This window comes from Crassostrea angulata, chromosome 3, assembly GCF_025612915.1.
Source record: "Crassostrea angulata isolate pt1a10 chromosome 3, ASM2561291v2, whole genome shotgun sequence".
NCBI lineage: Eukaryota > Metazoa > Mollusca > Bivalvia > Ostreida > Ostreidae > Magallana > Magallana angulata.
Window position 1 is genome coordinate 11353798 of NC_069113.1, and position 21128 is coordinate 11374925.

Consider the following 21128-nt stretch of genomic DNA (forward strand, 5'->3'; position numbering starts at 1 on the left):
GATTGAACAAATTAACGTATGTAGCTAAATTAGCATAGCTCTGACGTGCAATAAGAGTGATGTAAAAATGGCAATATTTTCAATCATATAGTAATTAAAGAATGTTTATTATTGAGTTAGATAACTTATACAAATATACATGTAGGGAATATCGGTCGGAATTTTTTTGATTCATGATTGTTATGTATGTTGATTGTAACCACGTGGTTACAGTTTAATTAACATCATAAAAAAACATACTCTACCTCCTAAATACTATATTTCAGCAAAACCTTATCTCTACAGAACTCTATTTTAAATATGAAAATAATGATTATTTATGAATTAACGTTGTCAAAAGATCCAAAGAAGATTTATTTACATCTTATAGCATGTATTACAGAACAACAAATGTAGATCGACTTTTGTTTTTAAGAATTTTATTTACGCGACATTTTGCGATACTGGCCATTGAAAATTGGTTTTTGCCAAAGAAAAAAAATACATGTATAATAAAAACTTTTATTATATCACTTGAAATTTTAGCCATTGAAACTTTTGCTAAAATATAATTATTGCTTTAAGAAAAACTTTATACCCAAAAAATTTACTATTCAATCATTGATTCGCAAAAATAATGTATCGCAGATAAATGATGATTGTATTTATGCGACAATAAGTTCTCTTGAAAAAGTGACGTTCTGTTATCATCGACACATAGGTTCCTTTGGTCCAGCGATTGCTCTATGCACAGGAAATCGCCGACCTATCAGTCTTCTGTGGTTGTTTTTTAAGAGAGAGAGGAAAAAAACATAACATATCTTGTATAAATCTTGGTTTTTATAATTACTTTTTTCCGGAAATAACTAAAGTTTAAGAAGATTGGTATGTCGGTGATGTCTTGGGCTTTGTGTTAATTCTGTGTGTTCGATTCCAATCTGTAACAAACACAGCTCGACGTACACATGTACTACATCTCTCGTCTTTAAACGATCGATGTTGCACTTTTTTAAGTATTGGCTTGCAATAAATTCAATAGGCTAGCTTTGTAATCATTTTTATCGATGTTTACGGGTGAAATGGCTCTTAGTTGAAGTTGAAGTGTTTGGTATCCGTTATTCCATCAGCGATATGTGTGTTTATTTCTTATGTGACCTTGTAGCAGTTTTAGAACTGCATTTGATATCTGTTTACATTCACTGGGGGGGAATCTTTTTGTATAGGTAGATACGTGGCAAAAAAGTTAGTCATCCCGTGGTATAAAAACAAATTATTGACATCCATTGAAATCAACCAAATTTTGATTCCTGGAGCGGATTAAAGCTATGTTATGTATAAAATGAAAAGACAATGAATTATTAGAATTGACTTCTGAGTACCGGTATTAGTATAACTGAACTTTGATGCCAAATATCATATGAATGTGGATATTATATAACAATTGCACTTTCAATGTTTGAAACCAATTGGGATGTAGTTTATTGCGGCAGTTTCGTCTTGCATCTTGCGTCGAGAAGTTGCTAATATACAATAGTATCAATATAAATGAGAATCTATGACCAGAACATTTTTTATTTAAAAAAGTGAAGTCCAAATAAAGTTAATAAAGCCAAGTGAATTTTGTATAGACATGTGATATATATATCTTATTTGGTAAACCGAAGTATATCGGAAATCAAGAGGAACGCATATAAGTTTTTACTTTTGATATAATTCAGAAAGTTGGCTATTTATGAAAAAAAATCAATATGATTTTATCTATACCATTTTTTATTTATTGCATAAAAGCCGTTCCAATTGTATTTGAGTGCATTTTCCTATATATTACTAAAGTATTGTTATCAAATTGACATTACAAATGTTCATAAAATAGAACAACTGGATATTGAAATATTATAAATATACTGCAATAATACTACAGCATACACAACATTTCAACAATAAATTCACATAACCTTCATTGCAATATACATGTATGTAGTATCATAACGTTTATAGCGACGTGAATAATATATCTCAATATTTACATTTTCAACTGTCTTTGTCTGTGATAACATTATGAATCAATTTTGAACCTTATAGCCCAGTAACTTCATAAAACATGAGTGGGACAACATGCGGGGCGTGTCTTATAGCATAACCGAAAAACGGTATTGGTTGCGCCACGTAGTAATATATAGCATGTGCTACATGAAAAAACTAGTGGTTTTAAAATGTTCTTTTAAAGTGTACAAATTGGAAATAATATAAATATAAGTAATAAGGTATCATTCTTTGACTGTTATGGGTTGATAATTTCGGTCGGGGCGTAGTCAAATCCAATAAAGCCCGAAGGGTATATTCCTTAATTACATTTGCCCAGAAATGAATTGCCTTCATGGTTTAAAAAAATTCTTATTTTGAAAAAAAAGGTGACAAAAGCAACACAAATTCAAATTGAAATTACAAATGGAGACGCGTAAAGGATTTTCTAAATTATGTAAAAAAAAAGTCAAACTATAGACCAATAATCATTAATACTAGGGCTTTTTTTCACATATAAAAAATGAGCAATTTTAATTGTTTCCAATATAAAAAGCCTATAATAGCAACAGCAACGGGCATAGTTCTGTGAATTGTAATTTTGCGACGTGAAAGTGGACGCGAAAAGGTACAAATTATAGATCACCACGAAAATAAAGAATATACGGTAACTGTTGGGGACAAATAGAATCAAAGACTTTCACAAAGTGAAATGTGTCATTTAGGTCGTATTTTATAATTTTTTTCCAACAAATAAAATATAAATGACGCTTTTTTTAAAGATATATTTTTGAAAGTTGCACTCATTTTCTTGATGTACGACAATTTTATTAAACTGCAGTTTAAATGAATATTTTTCATTCAAATTTAACAACGCAGGCTTCTACCTTGTGTATTCAGTATTAAACGTCTTTGTTAATATGAGGTCGGATGAGTCTGTCTCTTGACTTGATCACACTTGGACATAAAAATGACACCTGATTTGCTGTCATACATAGATGTCTAATGAGTAAACTGTTGTTCACAGCGCGCACTTTGGCGATTGAGTGCATTGTAATGCTGTGACCTATTGGTATTTGGTGTTTTAAAATCGTTCCGAGATTTTGAAATCTGTTATGTACCAGGGTCAGCAAAACTCCTATAAAGACCTTGGTCTGCTTGTTGTCAACTTCATAGAAACAAATGACGACATTTCATTGTTCCGTTTTATTTCAAACTAAATACTAAATTTAGCAGCTTAGCGATATATTTAAAACAAAATTGATAAGGATCTTTTCGAGTGGATAAATGAACAAAATCCAAAAAACGTTTTGCACGATTTCGAGTAGTGGACATTCTTTAATTATTAATACGAGTTATAAGTCTGACTTGTGAACCAACGCAGAAAATTGGGATTTATAACCGGGTCAACAAACTAAATATTGTTCGTTTTAAAGATTTAGTTTTCAGAAAAATATTAATCGATGTTTATTGTGATGATACATGTACAAATATTCTGCAGTGTTATGATAATGAGATATTCATACTCTTGTTAGCAGTTTTGCAAAATTGCGCAATTATTTAATACATTTCTTGTGTGTTTATTTTATATGTAAATTGTTGTCAAGTGTATTGAGGAGGAATATTTGGGTGGGTTTTTTAAACCAATTTCTGTATCCCATCTTTTCTGAATATTTGACGAAGTCTAATTCAATTTGAATTCGTTTTAAAATCTTTTTAATGGACCCTGTTTGCATCTTAGCAAGTTGTTGTTCAGCAATAAGATACGGGTCTCACTGTCGCAGTGCATCGGAATGTTCGACAGATGCACTAGTCCAACTGAGTCCTTGTAGTGCATCAGTGCCGGGATTTTACAGATTTGTGGTTGTAATTAGTCCAATATTTGTCCCAGTGATTTAAAACCCTTGGTGATTCTTAGGGGGGCGATTATTCTTATTCAAGTAAAGGTGCAAGTAAGAAAATGTATGTACTCATTTCTTGGCACCGTTTTTATCATCTTTCAATATTTAGGCAAATGTTGTATGATTTATTGGGAGGGGTTTGTCAAAAAAGGAACTTTTGATACATGATCCTAGTTTTATATCCAAGCAGCAGCCAAAAGACAATTAAATAAAGTCTTTAATAAAATGAATATATACAAGTAAAACAAGGATTTTTTAAAATGAATGCAAGCCCGCAAATCCCGAGAATTTTGAAGTAATAATTACAGAGTATTGCTAGCCGATGTCAGCATATTGAATAGAGATGACGGGTGCACACAAATATATGTTTTGTTTAAATAAAGTAAGTGTTATATAATTATAGGGAACGGCGTGGTCATCAATTTTTTTTTTCACAAGTCTTTGGAAACAAAATGATCGGCGGGTTTTTTTTTTTCGCTCAGTGTCAAAAGGATTTAGCTTGCCGTGACGCAACAATAGACATAAATGAACATGTAGCGATAATTAATTGCCGAATAATTAAGGCAATCTGAACCAGGTATAAACCTGTTGTCGTGATGGGCTAAACAAACAAATAATCAAAATAAAATTTCATCCAGTATAGTGCACCTGACCGAGAAAGTGCAGGGCATTTAATCGCTTGTCAGTAATAAAGAGATTGAATTTCAAAAACGGATAATAACTGGATATTTGACAGTTGCAGTTCAATGGACCATGTCTATTCAGCCAGGTCTAGGTATATTTGGCATATGGCGTGAAACAAGTTTAAACCTTCATATTTATTGGCAATGGCATTGTGAAATTGTAGTCGTATAAGGTTTTAAAAAGAACGGATTAAGCGAAACCAACAAAACACTGGGAAACAGTCGAATGCTGTTGAAAAATCATTCAGTTTTTCTGAGTTTATTTTTTCTTCAGTAAGAATTCGTTCCGAAACCTAAGGATCGTTCTTGCGTGATTTGGTAATCGGACGATTTGGGACCTCGATGAATATACTGTTCTGTTCTACGTCATAGAGTCGGTGCCGTTGCTGTGTGTGCCGCGAGTCAATACAGTTTTCAGAACAATACTCGGATTAAGTGGACACATTTAATGCTGGACTGAAACTTTTTTTTTTAACTTAGTTGTGAACTTTTCTTTTCGTGGATATTTCTTTTCAAACCAAACCTTTTTTCCTGGTGTTGTGGGATAATTTACGGGTATAGTTCTGCGTTTTTTAATCAATTTCTTTTCATAACCATGTTCATTTTTTCCAAAGACGATTTCTTTATTGTTAAAAAATGCCATTGAACCGGGTGAATAATTGATTTTAGTATATATTCTGTACCAGTGCATTCAGCCTCCCAGCCACCAGGTAAGCAGCTATGTGCTGTAACAGGGAATCGATGTTCATGCTTCTTTTTTCAACTGTACAACAATAGGGTTTTATACTTCCATTACTTTATACATTATGAATGCCGTTCGCAACTAGGCTTAAAATTGAAATGGAGAGGGAAAACAAGAAAAGGTTGTCATGTTTTGAGAATTTATAGTCAGATTTCCATTTTCTGTTCTTTTCAGTGCCCGTAAAGTTCGATGAAACAATATTAAGACTCTGACTGGACTTTGGCGTTATGACGGAAGTATGTGTCCAGTATGATGATACGCCTAGGATACTCGTGAACAAACAGTCCTTGTTTTTTGGAGGCTAAGGAGAAATAAAAACACCCATTTTATCTGAATGGCAATGAAGGGAAAAGATGGTGACAAAAATCATCTAAGCCCCAACGATCACTGTGTTATCGCAGGAAAGGATGGGCGGGTTTCTCCGGCCCTGTCGTGGCGTCCCTCGTCCGCTCGGAGCTCCAGGGTGGGGGACGAGGAGGAACCCAAGGACTTATTCCGACAGTACGTCCAACGGTCATGGGACGAACAGCTTCACAGGGAAAAGGAGGCCCAGAAAAAGTTAGACAAGAACAATGGCAAAGCAGTTGCTCATCTCGTGGACGGTGAGTTAAAGTTTGAGGAGGATGAGGAGGAGAGTAAAAAGACTCGGGACCCTGCCCTGCAGGAGGGGAATATCTTGCCGGACGAACTTGGGGATGAATTCCCTAGCGAACTCTATGGGAAACCCTTGGAGGAAATTGACAAATATATCAAAGACAAGGTAATTGTTCATCTTTGGGTTAAGTTTGGATTTACGTGTTGTGTTTGTTTTCATTTACAGCAGGTAGGTAAAAAACTCATTAATTTAGGGATTTATTTTGAAGAGTTACACTGTGGACATACAATAAATGTCCAGGTGGGGAGGGGGTGGGTTGCACATACTTTTTGTGTTTTGTCGGATTTTTTTTTTTTTGAAAAGGGGGGAGGGAGGGTCAAGGGTAAATACAATATTGTCTAAATTAAGTTTGAGGAAATAAAAAGTGTCTTTCACTTATTTACAATTTTCAATTGTTAATGAGGATTTTACTAATGAATTACGAATCAACAATTGAAAATTGGTGAAAGACACATCAACAGATTTTTTTTAAATTTTTAACTTTGGATTTTTTTCAGTCCTAGTAAAAAAAAATTTAGAAAATTTTGTTCTTGGAATTGGCACTATTTTCTTTAATTAAATAAATTTCCTCTTTTATTATACACTTTGAAAAACGTAAAATCAAATTTAAAAATATACAGAAAATGTTTTATCACCGCCACTTGTTTTATAAAATGAATGATATTTTTCTTTTTGTTAAAAACCATTTAAGTGGATTTAGGCAATGACTTCGTAATGATTCAATTTATTGCTAATACCTTGATCATGCTTTATCGAATCCAGTGTGTATAGCATGAAAAAAATGCATTGTGGCTTAAGCGGGAGACCTAGATTTTCACAGTAGATCTACCGTCCTAAGACATAAACCTATACAAGGATAAACCCAAATCATGCCTCTCAAAGGCTTTATCGCCCCAGCAATCTGATTTTAATAAGCGATACTAGTTGTTACCATAAATTCTATAAAAATCATTTTCAAACATGATTGTAATATACATTTTATATGAAGCAATAAATTGACCCTTTGATTGTCAAGTTTTGAATTGGATGCACAATGACCGACGCAAGAAGTAATTGTTATTTTTTCAACTGGGTCCATTCAAGTAATAACAAGCTATTGTGTTTCAATACAAGTTCAATGAAGCTGAATGTAGATATTTAAACAAATCCTTTATATCTAGAGATATTAAATCACTACCTGGAGGAAAATATTTACTGCCTTCTATGCCAACTTCACATATTACAGCAATGGCTGCCATATATTACTGATGTCTTACAGAAATCTTTAGAAAGGAGGATGTAAAATACTTTTAGTCGAGGGGTGGGGATAGGGTGTGGGAAGGAACCATTATTAAAGACATTTACTAATTATTTAAAGTTCTTAAATTGTAAGAGAATTAAAACTAGATATTCTCTTCTGTTTGATTAAGAAATTTGAGATTTTTATCTTACAAATTGAAGAATTGAAACTTGAACACTGACAGTTAAATACTTAGGAGGATGAAGTATTTCTTTTTGATCACAATAGCCTTAAGGTTAATCACATGTAAAATTAATTAGATACATGGATGTGGATTGTATTTGTAGTCTGTAGTCGGACCATTTCCCCCCGTTGTATTTATTTGTTTACTTCTATTGCACATATAAGGCAGAAGTACATGCTACAAAATTTCCACGAATTATCACAGCAGGAATTTAATGAAGGAAAATTGTCTGCAGGAAGTAAAGCATCAGTGAAAACACGTCTCATTGATTCTGAAAGTGTCTATCATAGGGTTGATTGAATTTCAGAATATTAGATTAGATAGGTGTAAGGATAAATCCATACACAGACAGATAGCTTCAAAAGTTTAAAAATGTTGGGAATTTTAAATACGTTACCTCCTTGAAATTTATGAACTCTTGTTATCTTTATTATCAATTATGCATGCCCGGTATCTTTTGGTTGTTACTGAATTATTATAGTGATGTGTTTCCCCCTCCCCCTTCCCCCAAATAAATAAAATCATAGTTGGTTAAGCCTTGGAAAAAATATTGCATGGCACCATTGATACTTTAGTTCCAAATGTTGGCTAGCCCCCTCCATCAAAATATTGGCACCATTGATACTTTAGTTCCTAATGTTGGCTAGCCCCCTCCATCACTGGATTCTTACTACACTGTACCAGAACATGTACTTTTCATTAATGAAGATGTTGGTTAGGATTTTCTTTATGACTGATAAATAGCTGGATGATTCCCTGTTTCCTGGTGTTCCCCCTACAAATTAACAACCCTTCTAATTGCTTCTATTCCTAATTATCTTGCCATTTGTCATTTCTACAATTACATTAGACAAAGGTTCCTCATGAATATGTGATTTATATGCTGGTACAGTATAGAGAAATTCTTCTGGAGAGATTATATTGTAAAGCCAATCTGAAATCGTTGCTGGTGGTTGGCAGTCTCTTCTTTGAGAGGCAGAAAGGGATGTGTTCTATTGCTATTATATATTCTGTAACTAATACAAACTCATTCTGTTGAGTTGCTTTCACAGCACATCCTAGAAACAAGGTATACTTTTCATGTAGTTATGAATAATCCGAACATGGTCTGTTTCAAGTAACACTATTGATCAAAAGTATTGACCAAATGAACAGACAAATACAATTTGTTGACTTAAAAATTCAATGAATGTAATTGAAAACATTGTAACAACAAACTTTCCATACAGGGCAGACATTGGGCATGAGGTTTTAAAACTTGGAGAGGGAAAGAGAGTTCTTTGAGGCTTAGGCAGTCACAAATTGGAGCGTTTGATTTACTCAGGCCAACGGTCTTGTTTGGCCAGTAGCAAAATAAACACGAAGTGGCCACTTCGGAGGGTCTTTTGAAAATGGTTGAAAAAATATCTATCCTACTAGTTGTATGAAATTTCCAGTATTCACTAATCCACAGTGGTTTCTCTTGCAAATCCAAATGATTTTGCAATGTATAAAACATTTTATAGATTAAAAAAAATATCCCTAAATGATTATGATCTTGTATTTTAAATACATATGTATACTTAGTTGTCTCTATATCTGTGTATTGGGTACTAGAATGGTCGGATATGTTCACTGTTGAGTTGATTTCTATACAAGAAATTTTAATTGCTTAAAGCAGTAAAATGGTGTTTTGAGATTTAAATCTAGATTTTTTTTTAACACTGGACCTGTAGATAAGTTTAGATACTTGGTTTTCTATTAACGAGTCAGAAGTAGGTCTGATTTAATTAGTGTTTTGGAAACCTTTATTCACTTGCTCAAAAAGAAGAGATTTTTAAAACGATTTTTCTCATGGACTGAGATTAAGTAGACATCTCAAATTTACTTGGAGCACCAATCATTCAGTGGGCGGTTTAGGGGAGATTATCAACAGGATTGTGTCTGTAGAGTTATTGTGTAATTATTAAAGAATATTTTGCTTTGACACATGCACACAAATGATTTGAATAGGATCAAATTTTTTCAAAACAATTATTACAAGCACAGAACCCATATATTTGTGTATAATTTTAAAGTTAAAGAATGAAATGTATAAATTACTTACTTCCTTAATTTTAAGAAGAGTTTGATATCATCTGACCTTTATCCCTTTTATTGGTCAGTACACCTGGGTCTTACTTTTCTGGGTCACCAAAAGCCCTTTTAATGAGACAAATACACCAATTGATCTCCAGTGGTAGATTTATGAAGACAATTTCATTTCCATCTCTTCACATTTGTCTTGTGAACTTCACTGAATTAAGAGTTTTGAAGACCTTTACTTGTTTATTAAATTCAGGAAAAGATTTACAACGGTAAAAAGGCTGACCTTAACAGACATGATATTTGGTTTTACATTCTGTGTGTGTTGTTTGAAAATGAAAAAGTCTAATTAAAAATATGAAGTACATTTGTACTTTGTATAGGAAAATCTTTTCATGTTTATTTTTCTGGAAACTAAATTTCCTTATCTGATCTGGCATCTTTTAGAAGTGGGTGTAGTACATGTACTGAAAATTTAAAAAAAATATAAAATCTGCCTGAATAATTAATATCCACTCATCTTTTTGAACTGTTTCCTCTTTAATTACCCGGTACACAGCAAAATTACACTGTCTTTAAAAAAAAGCATATTCATACAAGATGACTTACTCCTATTAGTTGCATTCTGAACAAACATTCCAGTCCAGTAGACAACTTCTCCTTAACAACAATAATCTGTTGGATGGTGAATTTAATCTCCATATTATGGATCTCGTTTTACTGTTAGACGAAAAGTTAGTGTGAAAATTGCACCATAACTGTCAACAGCAATGTCTTTTGTTGTGTATTCCATCAGTGAATTGTTAACTTTCATTATGAAAATTAATTTTCTAGAATATTAGTAATTGTAAATGGCTCAACAGATTGGATAATGTATAATGCCTGAGGGACACAGTGTTTATGTTTGTAAGGTTATCATTGGAAAAATTCAAAAAATAAACCATACCATCTTGTAACATGAGATTTATACAACTCTAGTTAAAATTTACCCATGAGTTCTATAAACTAATGTATAGTTTTTCACTACCGGTACCTGAAAATAGTATTTAGAACATTCAAATTAACAAGATTTACCAACTACAGACAAATAGAAGCAAGGTCAAGTGCACACGCGCTGATCAAATTATCTTATTAATTAATTTAAAGTTTATTCAGTTACCTATATTTAAAGGGTTCATCATTTTGAATTTGAATATTTAAATGTAAAGAAATGAATACGTCAACCAATATTTCGAAATCTCATGATGATCAAAAGTATAAAGATGTCACTTGAATACCATACAATTAAACTGTCACGTCTGGTAAATAAACATTTGTAGCTTTAAACCTTAAACTACTTGTATTAGGAAATAAACTCATTCTAGTGCATATAGAAATATTTTCGCTTTATATCCAAACTATGTGGATTTCACTGTCCAGAAGTGATCTTCATCATACCTTTGTTAGACATTATTTTGACTCTTTGGTTTGCCCTCATAGTTTTGAAAGTAAGAAAAAGTAAAGTGGAACTCTTGCCATAATATTAGGTGGAAAGAATGAATTTAGATTTCTTTGTTCATCCCTCTGTTGTAAGGTGGGATCAGATATGGGACTGTTGCACTCTTTGACTTGGTTCATCATGGTAGCACCAGTCTGTTGTAGACTTTTCAGGACTGACAGATCAAAGCGTGTAGAGGTGTTCTGAATCCAAATAATGCAAATCTTCCGATGTTCTGATTACAAAGTAGTGGCCGTGTTAACCGACATGGATATTGAATTTATATTTAAAATTCAGTTCTGTGTCGTTATTTTTTATAGTTGACAGAGCCAACTCGTAGGATCCGTTATGCTCTGTAATCTAATTGTATTGCAACGCACTGATCTTAAGATGCCCCTTTTATTGCTTAAGCACAATACATTTCTTCACATAGTTTTGTTAGGAGGTTAGGTCCATGATCTGATAATTGCAAGCTCCCTTAAGAATCATTGGCTTTTTCTTTGTCTCTAGTATATCCTACATTACAAACAATTTTGAAGTTCAATTGATATCTGAACAAGATCTGTGCAAATGTCAATTACATACATCAAATCACATCTTTAAAACCTAAATAGCAGATAAAATCGGCAATTAAATTATTTAAATACCCTCAAAGTCTCAAATTGTAACTTTGAGAGCTTAGTTTATATTATTTTGTGCCTCATATCCTGTAAAATTTATTGCCAGAGATGATTAATATTTAGTAATTTTTTAGTTTGATTTCAACCCCTCTATTGAATAAACACCTTTTTCAATATTAGACGTAAAAAGTAGGCCCTTGATGTGAGAGAAAGTCAAACTATTTTTGAACAGTTTGTTTAACTCGACTACCATGCAGACAAAGATAATGTGAAGCTACCGTCCCATTCAAAGAACACTGTCAATATTGGAATAGTAAAACAGTCTACAAATGCCTGCATAGCATCATGTTTGTACATACTTATGCATTGCAGACAGTTTAACAAGAAAAGAATCATGAAGCTTATGCAACATTTAATCAGTTTATCTTGCAAATTTGTTTTATCATAAAGGAAATGGCCAGTGAACAATGTAATTTAATACCAGTATAAAACTGTTATGAAAGATTTTTAGAAATATGTGTAATATTGTATGAAATGGCTTTTTATAATATATTCTATAATGATGGATTTTCATTAAAAAAAAAATCAATTATTTTAAAAGCCCCACTTTCAGAATTCTCTCACACACATAGTTTCAACAAATAAGCAGTTACAATTGTAACAGGATAATATGAAGATTATAGGATTGAAGGCCATTTGATTATTTCATTATGGGCCGCTACCCATGTTCTCGAAAGGTTGGCCCGTCTTGATGATTTCCTCTGTTTTGTACCAATAATTATGGTGATTATTAGATCAAGCAGGATTTGTTCTCGATGTAGAAACTTCTCTTTCAGTTTTTGTCATGCACTTGTTTTAAAGTACATGTTACACATAAAGATTTATTAAACCTTTTTGATTAAACAAAAGCAAATCTGTATTTGATCTGGGGGTAAAATCTTAATCCTCTTATTGTTCAATGTTACAGTTGGTGACAGCGGTTTTTGTGTTTGGTTTTGCCAATTTTTTTGTCACAGTTCCTGTTGTGTTGGTTAAAGTCTTTTGTTCAAAATAATATGCAAATTTATTACAGCCATCTTTCATAAAGTTAATACCCTTAGTTTGTTAAGTAAGTAAATATGTTGCAAATACTTGTACAGAAGTGAAACGGGCATGAACATCTCTTTTGATTATTATAGAATCTGTATTTAAGAATTGATTTAATAATGATAAAAATGCCACTTTACCAGTTAGGTAGAAATTTTGATTTATATCAAGGTAACCATCATAAATAGAAAACAATACCCCACCCCCATCTTCCCCAGAAGAAAGTCAAATCCTCACAAGAATATTAAAGCTGTTGACAAGCTTGAAGTTTTGAAAAACTTATAATGAATAAGTGTCATGATTTCGTTAATTATGCTTTGGTATTGCTGTCTAAAATTACATCTTAGATCTGGTTTTAGTGTACAATCTATCATATAGATAGATTGCAATATTTTATTATGTGAAATAACTTTCATTGCATGTCCTTGCATTATTCTCTATCAATTCATGATGTCTGTATCTTACACTTTAGAACATTACATGTAGTACCGGTAATATTTCATTGTGTAGGAAATCAATCGGTCTTGAATCTACCCAAGCATTGATATACCAGTACAAGCAGTGATATACCAGCACACGTAGTGCCAACGACCAAGTGTCTATACAAGCATAAATTTGGCCATTTCCAGGGTCACAGACCTTGTGGTGTTGGTTTAAATCCTTGGTTATAGGCTGAATACATATAAGCAAAGTCATTAAACTTGCATAATGATGGTCTTGCACAAAGTGGTCATTTAATTTTAATCTAGAAACAAATCTGTCCAGTATATACTTGTGCAGAAGTAAAATGAACACAAACTTATTACTCGTTTGGAATCCATAGTATCTTATCATTGGTCAAAGAAAAAAGAAATAGGGTTAAGAAAAGTATTGACACTTTGGTGGAAATTGAATTGGATTTGAGTTTATGTGGTATATGTATCTTACAGGATTAAAGGTTATTGGAAATAATGTATTGGTCTTAATCCCTTAGTGCAATCATGTCCAGCGCTTTTTAAATCCTTTTATAGTTGTAAGGACACCTTTTTTATGATGGCCCCTTTTGTTAAGGTTTGAAATCTAGAACATTATTGGGTAAATAAATCAGAAAAATAACTTGAATGCTCATATTCTTGATTCCATACAGTTCTGTAAAAACATCACTTTATAAATACAAACATAATGATATCAGCATGTGTAGCAAAAATTTCAATGTGGGTACTTTTTTGAAAAAGGCAACTTTGATTAAAAGAATTTCCCCACGATTTCACATTCCTGTGGTGGACATATTAAATTTGATATGGATATCAACAACCCTCAAGCTACACAATCTATACAGGAGCAGGACAACAATAGAAATAGTTCTGGCCTGCCTATTAACGCCTTATTCGTAACTGTTACGCAGCAGTTCTGAAACTACTCTGTCCCAGGTTTTGTTACAGTCAGGCTAACTTAATCCTTTTATCGTTCAGTTCGAAGTGCAGAAATGTTTTATGTACCAGAAATGTATATGCCAAAATGTTGTACGATACTATCTGTTTAAGATCATATTGTTTTTTAAAAAGCCAAGATTCTCTGCATAACAATTGAACAAAGATGGTAAATTTACAAGAGTAATTGCACGTGAAGGCTATCTCCCCTCTTATCTTGTTCATTCTTTAGAAGGGAGTCGCAATAACTCGAATATTGACCGACAGAATTCACCCAGGAAAACGACTGGGGTATCTGTCGATACTAGTGCGGGAAGCGACATGTAGACACTGATGCTGATCAGATCATTGCTCTGTATCGTGTACACACTGTTGTCTTATAGCACTCAGGCAATTAATGTTTTATAGTTCGGGTTTAAATCAATATGATCATGATGAATCCCACTGTATAATCAAAGAAAATCAAACACACTGGTACACAAGTGCTAGAGTTTGTGAAATCTTAACCCAAAGATACATACATTAGCACAATGTCATTATTATAAGTTTTATGTGTAGTAATCTGTTGATATATTGCCCTAGGCAAAATTAGTTATATCCGATTAAATCAAAAATGAGCTGTTCATCAAATTGAAAATAAATTGCATGCCATCACATATATTTCCACAATGCTGTTGTCATATGTTACCTTATGCAGCTGTGGGAAAAATAGAGTAATATTAGATCTAATGAAGTCTTGGTTTCTCATCAATATTTGAATGATTTGATATATGTTACTTATCTCCACTTGTTGATTAAATCCTGACTTATCACTGGTTTATTATTATTTTTCAGACTTTTGTGGCGATCGCTCCTCGCTTCAGTAACAAATACATTCACCGATTCCATGCAACCAAAGCTCTGGGGCTCTTAACGCCTTGGAATCCAGTTAGAAAATTGTCTGTGTACATTGCCACCAATCAGTTTTTTGACTATCTAGTCATATTGACAATTTTGTGTAATTGTGTCTTCTTAGCTATGCCAGATGACCCTGCCTCAGAAACTGCAGAGTAAGTCAAATACTGTAAATCTACATTGTGTATTACATTTGGCATCAAAAACAGCGTCTGTTTTTATAAATCAAGTACATCAATAAATGTCATGCATATACGTATGTTTGTAAATAGGTACATTCTGAAATTCACTGATTTTTTTTCATAACAACTTATAGAAAAATCTATTGCCAAATTTTAACTGTTACAGTAATCTTCTCAACAGATCTGTCTCAAAGCTGTCACATCAATCAAGCAAATCCTTAATTGCTCAAAATTAAAATTTTGATTTTTTTTTCCTTTACATATTTCTTCGAAAAATTTGATAACACATGATTTCAAATGATAAGATTTCATGCATGGTTTTTTTAGAACGATGAGAGAAGCCACTTCCACTCTTGGTTTAACATTAATTTTATGTCCTATTTTTTCCAGATATGTCTTTCTAGGAATTTATACCATGGAATGTGTTGTAAAAATTCTAGCACGTGGTTTAATAATAAACAAGTTTACATATTTACGAGATCCCTGGAACTGGTTGGATTTTATCGTCATTATATCGGCGTAAGTATCCAGGGTTACTTTAAGAATTATTTTTAAAATTTATACATTGTAGCATGAATTTTCAAAAAAAAATCATGAAGGAAAGATTAATTAAAAATGTGGGTAATTGATATCTGGTTACAAGATTGAGTAAAAAGTTATTTGATATTTTCTCATAATCCTTTAAGTGAAACTATACTGCAATGAATAAAAGTTTGAGAGCAAAAAATTTGTATGTGGTATAAACAATTTTGATAAACGGTTAAATTTAAAAGGTATAGAGTAATAGAGATCAATGTAAGACGATGTATGCTTCGCAAGAGTTACCGGTATGTCAGTTTGTTTTTTTCATTTTCTATCCTAGATATATCACCATAGTCATAGATATGACGTCAACTCCAAGTGCAGAAGGAGAAGAGGATGGAAGTGTTTTCAATCCTCAGATGTTACGAACTTTCCGAGTGTTGCGAGCTCTCAAAACAGTCTCCATAGTTCCAGGTACATTTCCTAAATTATAGAATTATTTCAGTACAATAAATACTTGTATGTGCATCAGTGTTCCCATGACATGATCAATACAGCTATTGTATAACAAGTACATGTATACATACATATTGTAAACACGATGTAACCTTAATTGGGCTCTTTTTATAGATGTACATGAAAAGATAATAGATAAAAAGACTTATTAGTAACAGATAAACAAAACCATCAGCACATGCAGCAGTTAATGAACTAAAACCTTGAATGCTCTGAAATGGTTAATATATTTTTGTTTCTCTGCCAAGCAGATTTGACAGTTAATCTGGAGGCAGTCATTAGCTAGCAGACAACTCTCAATGTTTCATGACTTTTACGGTGTGATGAATTGATTTCTAGACTTTCTGATTGATTCATTATTGCAGGGCTGAAGACAATTGTGGGTGCATTACTGCGGGCTTTCAAACTTTTATTCGAAGTCATCATTCTAACCACCTTCTGTCTGATGATCTTTGCCTTGTTCGGTCTTCAAGTGTACCTGGGAGTCCTGCGACAGAAATGCGTGGCAGATGTCCCAGCATACACTGCAACCGCCTCCCTGTCCAACACAGCTTACTACAATGACTGGATCAAAAACTCTTGTATGCTGCACTATGGATATATAGATTTATATATTGATTTTGCTAATGATACCAATTTTTAATTTCATAAACCTATAAGCACATAAAAATAAGAGGGACACAGCAGCATTTGTATAGATACTTTTTTCTGCATGATGAAATACTTATTAATTTTAATAATAATTAAATATTCAATTCAATTTTCAGCTAATTGGTACCAGAATGAAGAAGGAGAATACTTGATTTGTGGCAATGCCTCAGCATCAGGGTAAAGAATTACTCTTACATTGGTTTAACCTTGTCATTTTAATTAGGCTTTATTCACCCTAGATGTGAATTCAGTGTAATCTTTCAGTGCATGTTAAGTGATCCATATCCTTTCTTTCAGTGAATGCCCCGGCGGATACACCTGCCTTCCAGATATAGGAGAGAACCCCAACTATGGCTACACAAGCTTCGACCATTTTGGTTGGGCTATGCTGACTTCGTTCCAGCTGATCACTCTGGACTTCTGGGAAGACTCTTATAACAAGGTAATATATCAAAGGAAAATTGTATATATAAATCATTCTCTTTATTGATAATTTTAAGTAAAAAAAAATACACATAGTCTCTCCTTTTTTATGTGTTGTTAGATTATCCGAGCGATGGGTCCGTTGAATGTCTTGTTCTTCGTGATTGTTGTTTTCTTTGGGTCGTTCTACCTGATCAACCTTATGCTGGCCGTTGTAGCAATGTCGTACGAGGAGGAGGCAGTCAACACCAATAGGGTAGGTCCAAATGGTCAACCCTGTAACATCAACTCAGACAACAATCATAGTTCTGATCATTATTTTTGAAAATACCATAGAAAAATCGATCTAAGTAATAATTTTTTTTATAAAAATGAATCCAATTTAAACAAAATTAAACGGTTTGAACAGCTGGAAGAAGAAATGCGTGAGCTGGAAGAGGTGGGTGGTGGCCAATATTATTGGTTACCTTGGTAACCATAGAAGTAATGGCCTAGCTTTACAAAAGCTTATCCTTTATAACCTTACATACTGCAAAGTTATATATATATATATATATATATATATATAAAATATATACCGGTATATATATATATAACTTGTCAATGAAATGTAATTAAGCTATATAAACATATATATATTGTCAATGAAATGTAATTAAGCTATATAAACATGTATTTGACAAGTGAAATAAAATATATCAGTATGATTATAAGCTCTCACCAAAAGACCTTTGTCTAAATGCCATATTTATTATAAAGTGCCTTTGGTCAACTTACCATACATCATGAAGTATAGGAAGCATGCAAATCTAGAACATTTATTATCTATTTTTTATTAAAAATAACATTGCTAAAATTTATATACATGTATGATTTAATAATATTAATTAGATAAAATCTCGATCATCCTATTTTCTAATTTTAATTCTATATACATATACTTAAAGTATTATTTACCGGTACTTTCAGTTATACTATTTAAAGACTGTGCCAATTTAACTTCTTTGGCAATTTTAGTGAAATAGCCTTTCCTATCATAAATGTATTAATAAAAGTTTGTGTTAAATTGGCTTAATGTTCATATTAAATATGACTTTCATGTACCTCCATATGTACCAGTACATCACCACAAACTTGAAATTTGCAATGGCAATTCTTAAAAACATGGTCTCCAATGAAATATAATGAGTTCATGGAAGTAACCTGATAGGGAATGATTTGAACATGGATAAAGATTGATTTAACTCTATCATTTTAAAACTGTTTATGTAGGAAAAAGAGGAAAAGGAAAGGAAAGAAGCTGTGAAAGATGCTAAAGCAAAAGATGCAAAAGATGCCAAAGAAAAAGAAGCTAAAGAGGCTAAAGAAGCTAAAGAAAAGGAAGATGCAAAAGAAAAGGAAGCTAAAGCCACAAAATGGAAACCACCAGAGGACACAAAACAGTCAAATGGGACCAACAACAACAAGGACTCCAAAGATTCAAAAGTAGGTACCGATTCTAAATCTGGAACTGTTACAATAAATGGAAAAACTATGCAAAATCATGGCAGGGGTCGTAATCCTATGGTCAAAATGCCAAGCAAGGATAGCGGATACTCAGTGCAGAGCAATGTAAGCTCTCACTCAGGAGGTAGCAAGGATAAGGATGAGCCTGATAATATCAGCCTTGACAGCCAGTCCAACCCACGCAAAGCAGATTCTGGCACCGGGTCCTTGTCACATGGTCTTAACACTGACAGCCTAGATAAAAAGACGACCACGCCTGTAAAGCCATTTCTGAAGCAGGACAGTCTGGCCAATGTAAGTTTTTGTTTCATTGACAAGGCATTAATCTGCTCCAGCTTACTAACCCTCAGATATCTAGCTCTGTACAGCAGATTATTAACTGCTCATCTGGTGGAGGTTTGTACTAGTAGCTTTAGCTGTAGCTTTTAACCTGGTTAAATGTACCGTATATATCTCACCGCATCTCACCAACCAAAAGTTGCTAGCAGTCGGGAGACTTTGCTAGCAGGGACTTAGTAAGTATTTGTATTAGCAAACACAACTGCCTGCCAGCATCAGAGTTAAAAGGGATGATTGGGGGAAAAAATGGCGATGACATCTTCAAATCATTGATCTAAAAAGGGAAAGACGTGCAACCAAAAGACCATGAATATTTGCCATTGAGGAGAATGTAATTTGTATGTTGATTGTCAATGATTAATTTCCAAGACCAATTAATGGCCACTATTGATCTGTTAGGAAATTATTATCTGTTTTCTTTTAGCATGAATTCTACCCTTTGATTGCATGCAGTCACTTTATATAAGCTCAATAACTCATCAAGCCCCCTTTTTCTCAATTCAATTCTCTGCACACTTTCAAAAGACTACCATTCTAACAAGAATGTCAGTCTGATTAGCTGAGCCCCAGTTTACCAATTTAATCAGATATGGCATTGAGTAAGACATTACTGGGATGATTGCAGTTCTTTTTGTTGATGCATAAATAGAATAAAATATCGAAATTCTGAACATATTTAGACTATGGTAGCTATAATTTGAAAGAAAAATCTATAGAGTCTACCTAAAAATCTTAAAACATAATTTTTCAAAAAGTCTTTCGTAGTATGTTCTGTCAGACCTTGTAGAACCAAGTTTGTCTTTTCAGCAGCCAAATGCAGTGAAAAATAGCACCCCTCGATATATTATGGTTGTGAGTAGCTTGAAACCCTTTATACTTTAAAAGCACTGCTACACACTGAATGACAATGAAGGTCAGCCTAATGCTCCTGTTTGGATCGTAACTTGTTCCTATTTGTCAAATCTATTGTGTAGATCTAAAATAGGCATCTAACGTCACATTAGACAACTATCTGCTTTAAACAAAAAAGTAAGCCAGTTTACAAAACAGGTGCTTTTCTCCTCCTGGAGTGTAGGTGGTACATATATAGGTATTAAAGCATACAGAGGGTTGTGTGTCTCTCTCTCACTTGCCTGTAATGATGCCTTTTATTTCTGTGTTTCATTGTAGCAAAGACCCCCCACTCTCCTCTCTAAAACACAAAGTAGAGAAGTAATATGTTTTGACTATCATTTTGCACAAACAGAGAGCAATTCTGATTGATTAATCATACCCTGGGTGTTATTTAACTGTTTTGGATGCAAAATGTTCAAGCATGCCAGTTTTTTATATATATTTTTTTTGTAAAATGAAAGATGATTTTAACAAATTAAATGCATGATTGGCTAACTCTTAGAGTTGCACAGTTCTTGTTTGATTAAACAACTTGTCTTTAATCACAACACCAGCAGTACTGTATTCGTTTTGGTCTTCTATATACATTAACTACATCACCAGGTTGTAGAACTTTTCTACATAAAATCATATTCATCATTTTTATATATTTATTGTCTATTTCAATACATACAGATTAGCTATGGATAAATATCTATGAAATTTGGACAATGCTTGACTATGTATGTATATTTTAAGATTGGGGTATTGACATGCAATTAGTAACATAATAGAAGGAATATTGATAATTTGGCTGCGATAGGGTTTTTAGAGTTCTTTATGAAATTGGATCATTGAACTGTAAATTTGATATTGGCCTCTTTTATTTAAACTGATTTAAAAATAATTTTGTCTGTGTATTGACGTCATAAATTATTGAATGATAATAAGTTTTTGTGGTTCAATATAGAGGGATTTTATTGGCCTGTTAACATAATGGTATTGTGATACATTGCATGGTTTAATGAATACCAAAGGTCCCATTATAGGGGTTTGGTTTTTTTTCTTTAAGCAAGTGAATTAGCTGCTATCAAAACTTCTCAAACACAAAATTTGAATTT

General features: G+C 33.0%; 1 protein-coding gene across 10 annotated transcripts in view; it reads left to right on the plus strand.

Moving 5' to 3' along the window:
* The window catches only part of LOC128177834 (sodium channel protein 1 brain-like), a 50391-nt gene that overhangs the window by 14226 nt on the left and 15037 nt on the right, over positions 1 to 21128 (plus strand). For 2 of the 10 annotated variants that reach the window (XM_052844710.1, XM_052844713.1), the window contains exons 1-10: positions 4507 to 5140; positions 5502 to 6087; positions 14936 to 15150; positions 15568 to 15696; positions 16040 to 16173; positions 16581 to 16796; positions 16983 to 17043; positions 17164 to 17308; positions 17411 to 17545; positions 18562 to 19089. In XM_052844710.1, the coding sequence (XP_052700670.1) occupies positions 5662 to 6087; positions 14936 to 15150; positions 15568 to 15696; positions 16040 to 16173; positions 16581 to 16796; positions 16983 to 17043; positions 17164 to 17308; positions 17411 to 17545; positions 18562 to 19089 (1989 nt within the window). In that variant the 5' untranslated portion in view covers positions 4507 to 5140; positions 5502 to 5661. The other 8 variants (XM_052844712.1, XM_052844711.1, XM_052844714.1 and 5 more) reach the window with 5 other exon arrangements.